This window comes from Scatophagus argus, chromosome 18 (genome assembly GCF_020382885.2).
Source record: "Scatophagus argus isolate fScaArg1 chromosome 18, fScaArg1.pri, whole genome shotgun sequence".
Classification (NCBI taxonomy): Eukaryota; Metazoa; Chordata; class Actinopteri; family Scatophagidae; genus Scatophagus; species Scatophagus argus.
Window position 1 is genome coordinate 16,500,520 of NC_058510.1, and position 17,280 is coordinate 16,517,799.

At 44.8% G+C, this 17,280-nt stretch overlaps 1 protein-coding gene across 1 annotated transcript in view; it reads left to right on the forward strand.

Moving 5' to 3' along the window:
• zeb1b (zinc finger E-box binding homeobox 1b) overlaps positions 1 to 17,280 on the forward strand; it is a 46,797-nt gene that overhangs the window by 26,178 nt on the left and 3,339 nt on the right. The window contains exons 2-7 of the mRNA XM_046371043.1: positions 4,942 to 5,097; positions 10,301 to 10,462; positions 11,539 to 11,741; positions 12,839 to 12,944; positions 13,402 to 15,110; positions 16,530 to 16,710. Of these exons, the coding sequence (XP_046226999.1) occupies positions 4,942 to 5,097; positions 10,301 to 10,462; positions 11,539 to 11,741; positions 12,839 to 12,944; positions 13,402 to 15,110; positions 16,530 to 16,710 (2,517 nt within the window). The remainder of the gene's footprint in view (positions 1 to 4,941; positions 5,098 to 10,300; positions 10,463 to 11,538; positions 11,742 to 12,838; positions 12,945 to 13,401; positions 15,111 to 16,529; positions 16,711 to 17,280) is intronic.

Consider the following 17,280-nt stretch of genomic DNA (forward strand, 5'->3'; position numbering starts at 1 on the left):
TAATTTTCTTTTTTGAAAAGCATTCCACAATCTCTGAGGCGCAGTTAAGTCTTTTTGTTGCTTTTCCTAAAGCTCATTAACACCCACTGACTTCCTCTACACTTGGAAGTGTCATCATGCAGATTAAGAGAACAATAGCCCCCATTAGCATTAGTGTTATCATGGAAAGTGCTCATCAGATGGGAGATGAGTGACCTGTGGAGACCCATTAGCTCACATGCTAAAACCTTGATCAGAGTCATTAGAAAGTCAAGAGCCCATTGTCTTCAAGCTCACCTCTGAGGTAATTCCTCATGCTCCAACAGGTTGTTCAAGTGCTTTGACTTTGATGGAATATTATTAACTAATTGTCTGTGTCTAGTTGAATTTGCTGCCTGAATCTATCAGCGGAACATTAGACACCACAAGTTAATAGAGAAATTCATCACTAATTCTCAAGACGACTCTGTCTATATTTACCTAAAGTCTTTACCAGTGGTTCTGCTTTTTTGCCTTGTCACTCTAACCTAGAACAGTGAGTAAGAGTCATTTGATGTTGTCTGGGGAGTTTCTGAAGAAAAACTGGCCTGGACATTACTGGTCCTAGATGTGACTGGCCTCCTCTGGTATGGTTGGCAGACACTTGTGGGGGAAAGGCTTGGCATTAGCTGCTAGGCAAGTCTAAACATGTTAGGAAACAGTCTCTTGGGACCCCTAGTGCCCTCTGCAGCTAACTGACTGTGTGAAGGGATGTGTCCACAGTTATATCTTGTAACTACTGGAACAAAATAATCTTCGCCCGACATAAATGGCCTACCAAGTTGGAGGCGGCCTACAAGTAAGCTAACCATAAAAAATCTCCAATTCTTTTGTTTTGTTATCGGCACTTGAGTTGACCTTCCTGACTCTGTGGGAGGAAGCCTGTTGTTTTAACAAAACCAGCAGCGTTTACCTCAGTGCTGAATGAGGCGCCTCACCTTGAGACGGCATACTTGAGGTTTTGAATGGCACGGCTTTGTTTAACTTTGGTTCGGGCTGGGGTTTTTTTGTAGTGGTTGGCTTTCCTGAGAAAATGGCATCGCAGAGCCGCAAGGGCAGACTCTGTGACGGCAGGGTCTGTACTCTTTGAGGATGCCTGTGGTAGTTCCACTGCTGCCTGCCTGGCCCTGAGCTCCAAATGAGATAAGTGGCGTACCTCAATGAGGGAGACTGTACCAAGGCTAAATATAGAGACACAAGAGAGGGAGAGAAGGCCAGACAAATAGTTGCTGCTGTTCATGATGAGTCAGTCTGTCTAATCACAAGCAGAACAACAGCAGACCTCAGAATATGTGTCAGTCAGTTGACTGAAATTAGCAGCAGGGAGAGAGCACACCCTTTGATCTGTCTCTTTAAGAGCCAAACTCAGGGAAAAGTGTTTTCGTTGGACATTCCAGACATACCTCCTACACATTCTGGTATGGGGTTATCGGCCTGCACATAGGTGTTGGGTTCCTTACAGATGTCCTTATAGGTAATGAATCAAGCTAAAAGCTTCCTTCAGATGGTAATGTGTTTGTTCTCAGGCTGTATATATTTCTCTGTGTCCTCATCTAAAGCTCAGCTAGGCCAGTCACTCACATCTTGGGGGCCTCAGAGCAGAGACAGCTCACTCACCCACAGAGACTGAGATACTGCCATTCCTATCTGGCACGCCTTAGTGTATTGATGCACAAACCAGGCCATCTGCTGTAGTACAAGTACAACTCTACAGTGAGTTTTAGATCCTGAAATGTGTCTTACTCATCAACAAGCAGTCAGCAACCTAAAATAGGCGCCAACAAGTTTACAGAACTACAGGACAAAATCTGCTTAAAAAAGAACCTGTGTCAAGAGAGACGTGACACTCCATGTACTGTGTTCATAGACCAGTGATGATACATCTGCCAAGGTGATCCTCTCCACTGGGGTAAAGTTGGACTTGTTTTGGAAGTAAACCACTCAGTCACCCATTCTTTTGTCAGTAATTGATATATCATGGCAGGTGTCATAACAACACAGCCTTCTCTACAGCAGGCATATTTAAGCATGGCTGACATAGACTGTCTGGTACTGTCCTTCAGCACACTCTGGGAACAAGTGAAGGTGAGGGTGGACAAATCCTGGCTGTTACTTACTAAGGTATTACTGGGGAACACTGGCCATTTCCATCTGTAGTACATGCATGTAGCATGCTGCAAAGATCTGTAGATGATGACATCATCCTGAGAATCTTTCACATTAGCTCCTCTGCTACCATCAATAACAGTTGGATCTGTTACCAGGATGCATTAGGTCTTTGCTGGTAAAGGCTTGACTTGTGTGATGTAGAGAGTCAGAATCAAGACATGTTGTGTTGAGACTATTGAGCTTGCACTGATTGTGAGTTGTTATCCAGTTAAGAGAATGATTCTGTGCTGGAAGGTACTGTAAAGATGTGATCTATGGTCAGGATTACAGACCAAATTAAAGCCAAACCATAACTACAGGCTTTTATTTTCACAGGTGTGCAACACACCGCAACCTATGGAGGAAAGCAAACTTTCAAAAGCAAGCTCTTCACCTCCTCCACCTACCAATGCTTTCTCTCAGCTGCGTAGGAGTTTTCCTCCTGTTGTGTGCTAGCATGCTAGTGCTAATGAGGCCAGCTGTCCAAACGCTCAGTTGGTCAGCCAGAAGGGACTGCAGCCTTTGTTGACGCTAGGTGTTACATCTCCTGTTGGAACACACATTTTTGTTTCAACACCGCCAACCATTTGGCACTGGAAGACCATCTCTCTCCACCCCCCACACCACCAATACTTTACTCTTTTTATCACCAGCCTTTACTGTACTTTGTAGCCCCCATGTTTATTGTCCCACTGGTCAATGCCACCACCCGTCTGCACACACCAGCGCACTGATTTACCCTCTACAGCTTTATATCTGATCATTTTCTCTTGACACTGCCAGAGGAGCATGTTGCCTTTGTAATCGCTGACCTCAGCTCCACACCTGAGTGGCTGCGGTCCTAAACAGCCTCTCAGACTTGTCCTAAAGCAGCTCCTGTTTCAGGATGAAGTGTTGCACACTGTTTGTGCTGCTGAATGGACAATACATCAGCTGTTAGAGTCGCTCTGACAGAAAAAAGAGGTGGGGACGAGGAGGTGTCGGGCCAACACGAGAGACAGGAACAAGGACAGACAAGTTTATACAGTCTATATAAATCCAATTAATTATCAGTTTATTTGAATGGGATCCAGCATTATGGCTTCTAGGTCAGTTCAGTTGTTCTACTGGCTTGCCTGTTAACAAATTTAAACAGACTACAGCACATAGCTTTGATAGACCAGGTACAAAGGATGTGCATCACCCCTGAGTGAGCCTCTTGTACCTCTTGTACAATATGGATGTGGTCACATCACAGTAAAGAAAAAGTGTGGAGTGAGGAATAACGTGAAGAGTAGAAAGAGGTTGAGAATGAAATAGCTCGCCTGATGAACCCTGATAGGATTTTGCAGCTGCGGCACAGCAGTGTTGACCCTGTGAACGACTCGCCAAATAACAGTGCTTCTCCCTCCTCCCCGTCCTCCACCACCTTTCATCCATCCGCCCCCACGCCTCCTTCCTCCCGCCTCCCTCTCAGCCTGAACCCTGCACATCCACAGAGTTTGTGTGAATACCAACCTGTTGTAACGACCTGCACAATGCACAGAGAGAGAGACAGACAGACAGACAGAGAGAGACCTCACCAAAACAATTCACAATGATTGAAACAGGGATCGTGATTCTCCCAGATACGCCTCCTCTGACAAAAAACACAAGCAGCCACTTCAGAAAGAGGTGGGCGAGCAGGGTTGGGGTGAGTGAAGATGGAGAGAAAAAATGTTCAGATTGCTTTGTACTAGCAGTGCATATTCAGAGAGTGAACGCAGGTGGTTGGTGTATGTGCGCAGTGTGTATGATGTGAGATAAAGTAGCTGGGGAGGTAGTTTCTGTGCTGCAGCCCGGGCCCTCTGCTGACTGGGCTGCTCTCAGTGGAGAATTGATTTGGCCTCAGAGAGGATCTGTAGCTCTCTCAGTGGAACAGAGGGAAGGAGGATGGGGGTGGGTGGGGTGGGTGTAAGTATCACAGGTGGAAATGAGAGATGGAGGAGCTGGTTGTAAATGAAAAGAAGACACAGGAACACACAGGAACACATTCGCACACATCTGAAGCAGACAGTCGGTCAGGAAAATTTACTCCCTGTAATAATCCTCTCTGTAGGCTGGCTGTCTCTGTGTCTCCTGGCTCCTTCAGCCCATAACACAACCGACCAGGTCACACCGACTCCCACACAGCACAAACACCACTTCAGCCTGCAATCTAATGATCTCACACACTGGTACTGTATGTGTGTCTGCAAATGTATCAGTGTGAATTTTCTCTACACCACGGAGCCTGTTGTTCCGCAGTTTGTTTTCACTTTGCATTCGTATCGCTCCCAGATTTTCATTTGCAAACTTTTACTACACTGAGACATCAAAATCATGAGTTGCAGTATTTTTAATAAGCCTCCATTCACACTGTTGTTAGTGCCCAAGCTGTTTTATTCTCTCCTGCTTTAACAACCTCCTGTCCCCACTGGGAACATTTAAAGTTTCACCTCATCTACTGAAGTTAGCCCGTGGTCTATTTAATTGGTGTTTTCAGCTCTGTACCCCACCTCCTTCGACCATTTCCTTTAATAGTTTTGACATTTAAATGACATAGCACATATATTTAACCTCTATGACTCATGGCCTTTCACATTCAGTGCTCATAACCAAGAAGCTCATATAGCACACTTTCCATTATTTTTATTAAGGATAAAAGTAATTAATTTGTGTAATCTGTTCACTTTCCTTTGAAGTCTAATTATTTTAAAAATTAGACATAATCTGACCAACCATTCTAACCTCTGTCCTGTCTGCCTCCTTGCGCAGTGACTAACTACAACAATGTGGTGGATGCCGGCTCAGACTCGGATGATGAGGACAAGCTGCACATCGTGGAGGAGGATGGCAGCCTGGTGGATGGGGCAGACTGCGACAGCACGCTGCCAGAAGACGAGCACCCCAGGGAGCGCTGCTGGGACGGAGGTGAGACCAGACGCACAATCATAGGGCACATTATTACCACATATCCACACTGAATCATACAAATACACATCTCATTTTCCTATCCAACGTTTGCACAATATACTGTCACTTTTGTCCCAATTTTCTGTTTTCCTATAATGTGAAAATCATGCCAGTTCCATAAAAGTACTTAATTCACTATTTGCCAGAACTGTCTTTAGACAAGTGCCAGTTTATTGAGACAAGGCAAATTAAAGTCTCTCAATTCACTAGTATCATCTACATTATGCTGGCAAAATATTCTTTTAATTTCAACTATCAGAACAAATGACTTCATAAGATGTATATTTTTATAGTGTCTCCTTTCACTGTCAGCTCTGCCATCGTTAGACTGGCAAACTGTCTTTGATATGTTTTCCTGTCTCTCAGAATAAGAGCACTTTTTACAAATGCCTCCAGTACATAAATGCAAATGTGTCACACAACCTCTTTATATCTGTAACATCATCAATTGTTTGACTGCTGCTGTCTCATTTTGACCTCAGCTGACGCGGTGCAGGTTAAGAAATGTCCCACTGACATCTGCACACGGTTAAGTACCAGGCTTTGTCTCATTGTGAAGCACATAGTGTGAGGAAACAGGTACTACACGTGGTGGGTCTCCAACTAAGGCAGGAAGCACGATATTAAACAAAGACAATGCCAACAGAGGGAGAGACCTTCGAGCACAGAAAATAGCCTCCCAACCAAAGAACCAATGAAGAGCTTTATGGTACTGGTGGGCATTGGAGGGGCTGCCTTGAACTTCTTTTTACCTCAAACTGTGTGGAAGTGACATCAGAGGCAGCCACAGGAAGGGCTGATGTCACCCCCCCACAAAAAAAAAACAACAATTGCAGGTGTTGAAGGATGTTGGTGCTCTCCTGACCTCATACTGCATGTGCATATAAATCTGTGTGTGACACTGTTAGTTTTTCAAGCCTGTGCCAAGTACAGTGTGTGCAACACTGTGACAAGGCCATATCAGATGTAATAAGATATTCAGCCACAAGAATATTTATTTTAGGGTGTTGCTGGGGCGAACAGTTTTTGGCTGGATTTTTCATGGTTGAGAGATGTGTGAAACTGAAGGGGGCTTTGATTTAGCAAGAGGTCAAGTTAGCACATGGAGAAATGTCCCACAACCTTTCACTTTCAGTTTAGGGAGGGATCTTTAGAAATTCCTCTCCAATGAGTTGAGTTTCAGCTCAGTCAGTTTCAGTTGCAAGATTTCCATCTGCACATACACACATACATACACGCTTAAACCATGGACCTGTCCTCAATGTAGCCACCTATTCCCCAGACTATGCAGTCATTTTCATCATTTCTCTCCAGCTGCACCTCCTAGCATAAAGGGAAAGTTGGAGGAAGAATAATGTCATTGGTTTTGGCCAGGGCTTGTGAACATTAAACACTTCAAAAGCATGAGTTACACTGAAACAGCTCAGCAAGCTGGCTGCGCTCCACACTTAGGCCTGATCAGGCATATTTTCTTTTGCCTTTGCTCATGTGCACACTCGTACACACACACACACACACACACACACCTCCCTTTCTTGCTCTCTCACTGTGTCTAGCACTCATCTCATACATCATACATACTTTTCTGTCACGCTGGATCGAAGTGATGAAACACGGAGAAAGCCACAGTCCCTTAAACAAACACACTTTTCTCGGCTCTCATGCCTTCATCCCTCCCTCTGTTGGTTTCTCTCCTGACAACAGAGAAGTCTCTGGAGCAGCCTTGAAAGGTGACCACCACCCACTAATCTTCTCCTCAGCGTAGCCCAGTTTGCTTCAAATTAAAACCCTGACACCCCTTCTCCTGAGACTGCAGCGCTTTAAAACCAGAAGGTGGTTTTTCAGTGCTTTGCATCTCTCGTCTCCTTTTTTTTTTAATGCTCTCTTTCTCTCAGACTGTTTCTCTTGTTCAGAATCATTCCTCTTGATTATATGGTATCATGGCCCCCCTGCTCGCTGTCATTACTCATTCACTCCTAAATGATTATGTAGCAGTGGAACTCCCGCCTGCTCCCTTCTAAGAACAGGCTGACTAAGTCTAGGGGAGGAAAAGGCAGAGAGAGCTTTGACCTGGGAGGGCTTCTCCTTTATATTTGATGAGTTGTAGAGCATGATTACATCTCAGAGAATGGGCAGGGTGGAGCTGGAGAGCTTTGATATTGTGAGGCTGCAATGGCACTTAATGAGAGCGAAAGGCTGGGTTTAACTGCATGGAAATATAGCCTGAGGCCACTAGAAGATGAGCTGGTTGTTTGTTGAGTGTGTCTGATGGGCACTTTTGCTGTACTGCATTATTTCAACTAGCAGTGGAGTTACAAGGCTCTCCTGCAAAATGACACTGCTTCTTCTGTGCTGGCCAGAGGTGCAGTGATGATATTTGATGTTCCTTCGAACTGGTCTCTAATCCATTTGGATCATTTTGGCAGCAGGGGCTCTGTGGATACACAGGAACACCTACATTCCTTCATGCCTTACGTCACGATGTGACATTACAACCCTTCTGGACAGGAAAGAAAGATTCTCCAGAGAGCTGGGAAGATTGTCCAGTGGAGACACATAGCACAATTGTTTGATAGCACTTAGCCAAGGATATCCAAATTAAAATGATTTGGAAATACCTCAAGCCTCTCCTCTGACTTTCCTCCTGTTGATAAGAGTTGTAACATCTTTACTAATGATTGTGGAATGTTTGAGCTGTTGGTGCAAATCGTTATTGCTGATATGTCTCTCCCATCCAAGATAAAATCTACAAACAGGTCTAGATGCACGATCACAGGAAGCTGTGGGGACAGAGGTCGGCCAGGGCAGGAAATGCATCACAGGATACTGATGTATCACGTTGCAGAGATGTAGGCAGAGAAGGATGAGAAAGAAACAAGAAGAGGAGAGTGGGTGGTCTGGTCATTTCGTTCTAAGGCATACTATAGACAAACCGTTCATGCTGTAAAATAAATGAAGAACAAAGTACTTCGATAGATCAGAAGAACTGTGACAGAATGTCCTGCCACAACCTCACAGGGTCTTCGTTCTGGGGCTTTTGAACTGATTTTCTACTTGTGCAGTGGTGCATTCACATCCCTGCGTCAGCATATAAAATGCCCTGTGTGATGTTTCATGTCAGGGGAGCAGCCTACTAACACGGGCCACCTCAGCAAGGCTGAGAACCCTCCTGCCTCGCTCTGTACTTAACAAAGAGCTGAGAGACACACATACACTCTGCCTCTCTCTCTCTCACACACACACACACAGAAGGGCTGAAAACAACAGCTTGTCATACATTTGCACCATAGACCCCCAACTGGGACTCTTCACACACATGCTCAACATTTAGTAGCCTAGAGGTGTGTTTGAGTGTTGGGATACTGCCTTTGAGCTGGGGATGGGAACTAAACACAGTCAGGTCAGCACTTACTCACATGCAACACATTTTACAATGTTTTGTCAACAACCCACAGAAGTGTGAAATATAGAAGACAATTATCTTAAAAGAATGGTGTGGCAAACTGTCTTACTTGTTTCTTCTTCAGCACCACACACATATCCATGTTAATATATCCAGAAAATCAGAAAAAAACACTAGTGAAAGATGTGTCTAATTTTGATGTAAAAATGTTTTACAGGGCCAGGATATTGACTCTGTGATCCATGCTTGCAAAGCTAGGCTAACCAGTTGTTAGCTTTATATTCAGATGTGAAAATGGCATCAGTTTCTCAATTTAGAACTCACTCTGGAAAAGAAACTGATGAGGTACATTTCCCAAGAAGACAAACTAAAAAAATGTGTTCACTGGACAAAAGCTGTGTGATATGTGTTGGTAGCAGTCCTTAATGTGTTCCTGACCCTCCACTGCAGGATGAGAATTCCACAATTCAACTTTCTCAGCACCTGCTGTTGGCTTCTGCTTTACATGCTCACAAACACACAGCCTCTCTCTCTGTATTATTATCATCTCTCCCGGGTCTTTTACAGGGCGGGAGGTTTCTCCGAATGGTCTTCAATAACCATAGCAACACATGACTGTGCTCATATTGTTTCACGGCTTTGTTAAGGTGCTCCAGAGGAAGCCAGAGCTGTAGCTAAGAGTACTGGTATTCACTGTGCGTCAGTGAGTCATGAAGCGCTACACCTGTTCCCATCTCTGAGGAGAACACAGCTGGCCCCGTCTTTCAACACACACACAATTCACAAAGCACAATTCTCAACTCTACTCTAAGCAGGAGGAATGCTTAAATCAGTCGGTAAAACATCTGCCCAGTTAACATAACCACAGTATCAACAGTAGCCTGACTTTACTTTTAGCTGATTGCTCACCCTTGAAATAATTCTGTATAATGATGCACATAGGCACACTAGCATATCCACTGAGGGATAATGCTCGGTTTAATCGTCGACACACTACACTTGATTCCGGTATCAACTTCAGGAAGCACTGGGAGACGGAACTAGGGAAGGAAGCTTTCGTGCACCCTCAACTCCATCCTCAGGTTACAACTTCCTGTAAGCCACAGCTTGGTAATTAGTGCTCGTTAGACTAGCTAGATGAGCTCATGTGATGGGGAGGAAAAACGCACTCGGCTCCCACATGCAGGCTCTCATTTGCTGGGATATTAAGCACAGTCTGAAGGCCAAGCCTCTCCAGAGAGCGGAGCGCTCTCTGTGTGCTGTGTGCGCGCATCCGTTTCTACATGATATCTATTCGCCGCAATACATCAGGAGAAGATTCATCACCTAATTATCAGTTCTAGTCTCAACAAGTACCTTACCTAATATTCTGAATAGAGGCTTGCCATTCAGTTCTTACAAAGAGCTTGATGCTCATACAGTAGCCTGTGGCTTTTGCTGCTAATTAGTTTTCTCATCCTATTGTGAACAACAGCATTCAGGATGTTTGTTTTTTTTTTTTTTTTGCTCCCGGCACCATATACCTCATTCCAGGCTGGTGAACTTGTCATGATCAAGGGCTTGTACAGCAAGATCCGGTTCAGCTCTAATGACACTCTATGTGACATTATCATATTTCATACACAAAGGTTAAGGATTCATATGTACAGCCCATGTCAATAGAAAAACATCTCGGTCTTGAAATAACGGGGTAATCAATAATTCCTTTCAATTACCTAATTGGCTCAAATAATCAGTGTGCATTTTGTCCCTTTACAGTGAAGGAGGACTGTGTGTCAGACGGCGAGGATGATGTGAGCACAGATGCCCTTGTGGAGGAGATGCTCCAGCAAGGAGACACAGCCGTCATCTACCCAGAGGCCCCAGAAGACGAGCCTCAACGTCATGGCACCCCTGAAGCCAGCATCCATGATGAGAACGGTACAGCACTCACAGCCTATTGATGTCGTGCAAAGACAGATCACATATGTGTGTACGTCCCTTTCCAGAAAAACTATTGAGTGCTTTGCATAGCATAGCATGTGCAAGCAGTTTCATGTCCCCGAATCACACACACACACTGAAAACACACTATTTCCACCAGAGAGCTCATAGTCACTGAGCTCTCACACTATTACTGCACCTACCTAGTAATTATTCACCCCCTGGGGTTGGCTCTACCTGCTCCCTGTCTCACCTCAGGTGTTAACTCCACCCCATTAATGCCACTCTCTGACATCATTACACACAGAGATATTTGCTAAGTGCAGCACACTGGGGCCTTTATTGCTTCCAGGCTTTTGGCTTTTACCTGCTACCACAGAGGGGAAAAAAGAGAGGGAGGGAGGAGGGGAAAGAGGAAGAGAAACAGCAACACCTGAGTAAATTTGTCACGTATGTGCGACCTCTGACTCACAGCTACCTGAGCGATAATGTGTGTGCATTCCCATCCCCAGGCCCTCACCTGTCCCGCAGGGAAACTTAATACATCACCTGTTAACAAAGTAATGCTTTACCTGTGTGGGAGCCGGGCAACTGAGACCCTCTGTTAACCAGCTTGGATCTACACGGGAGGCTGTTGTTTACCAAGCTCACTTTTCCTTACATGTGTGGGTCTTTTTGAAAGGCTTCTAACACACAATAGGCAATCAAATGATGGAATTTCAGGAGTGTGAAAGCTATAATCGCTTGACTTTGTGTCAGCAAAAAGTACAAAAGCAAAATTTAAAACCAGTCCTTTATTGGCAACCCAGAGAGCTATTTTTATAATGACAAGAAGGCATTACTGTAGACCACTGATCAGTTTTTATCCATTTGTTACCTGGCTGCTGTTTACCTGCGTGGGAGGATCTTTCAGTGATTAGTGAAATAGCAGAGGAGTGTTACTGTGGCCGGCCTTGTGTAACATCAAAGAGCCCTCCCTACTGACCGTGTGTTTTTAACCCCCCTCATCTCCTCCCCTCGTCACTCTGCCATATGTCATTACAACTCTCTCCTCTCGTGTTTTTTCCTCCCAGGAACTCCTGATTCATTCTCTCAGCTGCTCACCTGTCCCTACTGCGCACGTGGCTACAAGCGTTACAGCTCCCTGAAGGAGCACATCAAGTACCGGCACGAGAAGACTGAAGAGAGCTTCAGCTGCCCAGAGTGCAGCTACAGCTTTGCACACCGTGCCCAACTGGAGAGGCATATGACGGTCCACAAGAGCGGACGGGATCAGGTAAAAACTCAACGACAAACCAGTCAGGACTGGATATTGATTAAACACATTCTGCTGAGATGGGAAAATCTTCAGTTCTGGTATCTGCTAATGTTCTTTTGTTCTTTAACATGAACATTTTGCAAGACTGTCTGAAACCAGGAAATGAAAAACTATGTGAAATTTGTATATATATAGAAATATATCTATATCTGTCTATATATATCTAGGGATGCCATTTCAACAAATAAAACATAATGATAACACTATATAGGCAAAAGTATTGGGACACGTGACTATTACACCAACTGGGACTTTAATGACATCGCAATCTAAATACACAGACAGCTTTGCAGCTATAACAGCTTCCACTCCTCGGGGAAGGCTTTCCACAACATTCTGGAGTGTTTCTGTGGGAATTTTTGCCCATCCATGCAGTAGAGCGTTTGTGAGGTCAGACACTGAGGTTGGACAAAAAGGTCTGGCTCACAGTCTCAGGCACAGTCATGCTGGAATAGAAAAGGGCCTTCCCCAAACTGTTGCCACAAAGCAGGAAGCATAGCATTGTCCACAATGTCTTGGAATGCTGAAGCATTAAGATTTCTCTTCATTGGAAATAAAAGGCTGAGCCCAACCCATGAAAAACAAAGCCCCATAAAAAGGTATGTCTAGATACCTTTGTCTATGTAGTGTACTATCATGATTTATATAGAAAATTTAAATTAAAAATATTGTTTCCTTCATATTCGTCTTTAACTTTATCAACTTTTATCGTGTGTTCTGATCCTTTTTTGGCAAAGGAATTACACTCTAAATACACGTGTAGGAGAGGTGAAGAGAGAGACTGTGCAAAAGTGTACAAAAAGGACAGTTATACTCAATGAATGGTGAAAAGGCAAACTACAAACTGATAAACAAAAGATCTACAAGGCCTAATATCTGTGTGGGTTATTTAAAAAAAGACCTTGCCATGTTTCAGCTTGCTTCTAAACATGATAAATAAACATGAGCTTTTGTACCCAATTGATTAATGACATGGTGACATGAATTAGTAGCAGTTCAAAGGTGGTGTTTTCATTGTGCATCTAACTGAATGTCCCCTCTCTCCTTCCTGACAGAGACACATCACACAGTCTGGAGGCAATCGTAAATTCAAGTGCACTGAATGTGGCAAAGCATTTAAATACAAGCATCATCTGAAGGAGCACCTACGCATCCACAGCGGTGAGTGGACAACCCTTGTCACCATGGCAGCATTCTCTGTGCGTGTGCGTGTGTGAGAAGTTCTAGTATGTCTGTCTTTGACGTGATTCCCTGCTAGCCGCAGATTTTTTAGTGTCCACTGAGCCAATATTTATGTTTTATTTATGTTTGAGTCATTGCCCTGTATTTAGATATCCTTCATCGTGTTTCAGTCCATTGTGTGCTCTTCCTTAATGTGCCATAATTGTGTTTCTTTTGGCATTATGGGACAGCAATTAGAGAAGGGCATTTCCCAATGGTGCCATTACATCAGCGTTTAAGTATCATTGAAATGCATTAGAGCTTCTTCCTGCTGTACTGCTCATAGCCTAGCTTGCTCATTTAGCTTCATTCACTAATGGAAATCTGTTTCTCCGCCCCACCACCCTCTTTCTGTCTCTCTCTCTCTCTCTGTTATACACATTGTGGTTTTATTCAGGAGAGAAACCTTATGAGTGCTCCAACTGCAAGAAGCGGTTCTCCCACTCTGGCTCATATAGCTCCCACATCAGCAGTAAGAAGTGCATCAGCGTCATCTCAGTTAACGGCAGACCACGCTTGGGGAATGCCAAAACCCAGACCCAGGGTCCATCACCAGTTCTGAACACGCCACCCTCAGTCCTTCGGACCCAGATTAGAGAGAAACTGGAGCACAGCAAGCCCCTGCAGGAGCAGCTGCCCCTCAACCAGATCAAGACTGAACCTGTGGACTACGAGTACAAGCCATCAGTGATAGCATCCCCAACTGTGACCGCCATGAACGGTGGGATTTTCAACGGAGGAGCTGCAGCTCCTCTGCAGGGCACAGTACAGGCCGTGGTCTTACCCACTGTTGGGCTAGTGTCACCCATCAGCATCAACCTGGCGGACCTGCAGAACGCTCTCAAAGTGGCAGTGGACAGTAACGTCATTCGCCAGGTGCTGGAAAGCAATGCCAAAGGCCAGGGACAGGTGCACTCGGGGTTAACTACTGGAACTCTCCATGCCCCGTCACAGCAACTCATCTCAGCCATCAGTCTGCCTATTGTGGGTCAGGATGGAAATGCAAAAATCATTATAAACTACAGTTTGGACCCCAGCCAGGGCCAGCTCACAGCCCAAAACCTGAAGAAAGAGCCTGAGCCAAACTCACCGGCTCAGACCACCACTGACACCTTCAAATCCCAGAAACTCCCGGAAGATCTTACCATTGGAGGCACCAGGCCCAACGAGATTAAAGAAAAAGAGGAAAAGACCACTAAAACTTGTCTCCTGTGTGATAACTGTCCTGGTGGACTAGAAACACTTCATGCACTCAAGCACTGCAAGGCGGATTGTCTCAGGCTGAACGGAGCAGGCCTGGATAAGTCTGAGTCCGCTGTTGCTGCACTGCTGTCAGAAGCAGGACTCTGCAGTCAGCCCAAAAACCTTTTGTCCCTGCTCAAGGCCTACTTTGCCTTAAATGCAGAGCCCACCAAGGATGAGCTGGCCAAGATCTCTGACTCAGTCAGCCTGCCAATCCATGTAGTTAAGAAGTGGTTTGACAAAATGCAGGAGGGTCAGATATCACTGGGCGCCCCAACACCTCCTTCTGAGGAAGAGGACGCCTGTGAAGCGAGCAGTGTGGTGTCTCTGGTCCCAGGGAAGGACACAGCTAATATGAACCCTTCTGTGGCCCAGGACAGCCCTACAGAAGCCACCCCGGCAGAGGTCAACGGCACTCACAGCTCACCGGCCTCCCCCACACCACTAAACCTGACAGCTGGCGGTCCTGTCCCAGCCCATCCTCCCCAGAGCACTGAGGGACCCCTAGACCTGTCACTGCCAAAGCCAACCAGAGAGGAAGTTGAGAGAGTGGTGGCTAAAGCCTGTGTTTACCCCTCCCCTTCTTCTGGCTCTACCAGTGTGGATGAACCCCTAAACTTAACTTGCACAAAGAAAGAGGCATCGCCACTCTCAGCCATGGGCAGCAGCCCCATTGCACTGTACTCCAACCAGCCAAGTGCCAAACCCCTTGACATTGTGACCACAATGCAATGCCTCAGGGCACTTGCCACTAACAACAAACAGACTATCCTGATCCCCCAGCTGGCTTACACCTATACCACTACAGCGACCAGCCCCGCGGGAACCGAGACACAGGAAACCATCCACCTCAATGGAGTGAAGGTGAGCAACCATTTCTTTCTCTCAGCTTAGCAACAGTTGAACTTTACACTCTGCAGTTATTGTTAAGGGTATAGTTAGACATTTTGAGAAATTCACTTATTTTATCTTTCTTTCATTTCTTGCAGAGAGATAGAGAAGATTAATATTACGCTCATATCTGCACACTAAACCTCAAGTTACAGCTCACAGCCAGCTAGTGGATATTCCAGATTAAATGTGTTAATTGGTAAAATTTAGAGGTGCTAGCAGGCAGATTTTGTTACATTTAGACAGCTATTTCCAGTCTTAGTGCTAAGTTACGTGGTTTGTGGTAGCTTTATAGTAACTGCACAGACATGAGAGTGGTCCCTCTCTCTAACCCTTATCAAAAATCTCATAAGCATATTTCCCATGTCAAGCTATTACTTTAATTCATCCTGTCTGTACTCCTGTACTTATTGTGTGGCCTGCTGTGTACAAGTGAGAAAGTTATTTTTACAGCTGTATTAGCTTCCTCAGCATTACAGAGTTAGTTTTTGTTCCTCCAGTTTAACTGGAGGTCATCCACAGGAAACAGGTTTTTTTTTTCTAATGCTCTTATTTTGTAAACTAGCAGCTCTACAGAAAAGTGCAGAACCTTGTCTCTAACCCGGTAGTGGATAGGAATCAAATTTCTTTTTTTTGGAGCAATAAGTCAAACCCTTCAGTCCAGATCATTACTTCTTATTGTTCAAAACCAGCAGAACATGATAGATAGTCTGAAACCATCCAAAATCTAATCAATAAGTCATATATAGAAATGTCAGAATTCAGTGCTTTGTAAAAATGATAGCCCTTAATAGTTCTTCATTGTGCAGACACCTAATGGGCCTGTAATGATGGATGTAGATCTCTCTGGGTGTGTGAGTGATCTTCCTGGGCTGTCACCAAGAGGACATGAGGCTGCACTTTACTGCAAAGCCCCTATCGACCTGTGGGAATCTGTTTAAGCAGCACACCTCTGCCTGTCTCATTGATTTATTGTTGTTGTATTATACTTTGGTGTTAAGTGGATTGGCATAGACCTGCCTTGTAAAAAAAATAAATAAATAAATAAAGGTCTATGTATATATCTTCTCTTTAATATTGCCTCACATCCTCCTTCACTGCATCAGTGGATGAGTTTTTACAGGCCAAGGATAGGAAAAAACTATAGGTGTGCTCATAAGTGAGCAGGGTGGCTCTGCTTCAGGCAAAGGAAAAGCTGGGCTAAGTGTTTTAACCTGACCATAACCTGAAAATTCAGAGTGCCTCCAGAGACACTTATGAGATGGATATGACATAGCATCATTTTCTGAAATGCACACACAAGTTGTGCACTTGTACTGGCACTTTTCTGAGTCATTCATTGTTTTTTTGCTGGAAAAACACCATATATTTGTGTTTTCTCATATTCTCCAGGAGGAGAAGCACGACACGGGTTCAGAGGGTGTGTCCACTGTGGAGGAACAGAACGACTCGGACTCGGGCCCTCAGAGGAAGAAGATGAAGAAGACGGACAGCGGCATGTACGCCTGTGACCTGTGCGACAAGATCTTCCAGAAGAGCAGCTCGCTGCTGAGACACAAATACGAACACACGGGTAAATATAAACTCTGATGTGCTTCCCAGGCTTATACACAAACACAGCCAAAACTCACTCCGAATAAAACAAAAAAAAAAAAAAAGCAGAACCGGAACTTGTCTCACCATCACTCACTGTTGGGTCTTGGGAAAGATGAGTCAGAGTGCGAGGGAAAGGGGATTTTGAGCTCCAGTGTAAAGAAGGGTGGACACCTCCATTCCAGCAGGTATTACTCAACATGCACAGAAGAGGTCTGAGAATTTGTTTCTGCCAACTCCCCACCTCTGCACTGCCAGCTTCTCATGTGAAGCACCAAATGTTGCAAGAGCTGAGCTCTGGTAGTGATTTGGATTGCTCCAAGATGATGATTCCATGGCCAACTGCAGGTCAACACTCTCATAGGCGTTTTAGTTTTTTGTTTTTTTTTTCTTTTTTCTTTATTGCGCTGATACCTGGCTTGCAACCATAGTTTTCAGCTCCAAATGACTTCATCCTAGGTGAAACTCGCTGTTCACTGCCTGGATAAAGTTTCCTTGAAGGTTTTCAAGCATCATTGTTGTGATTTTTGTTGTGTTGTTTTAAAATGTT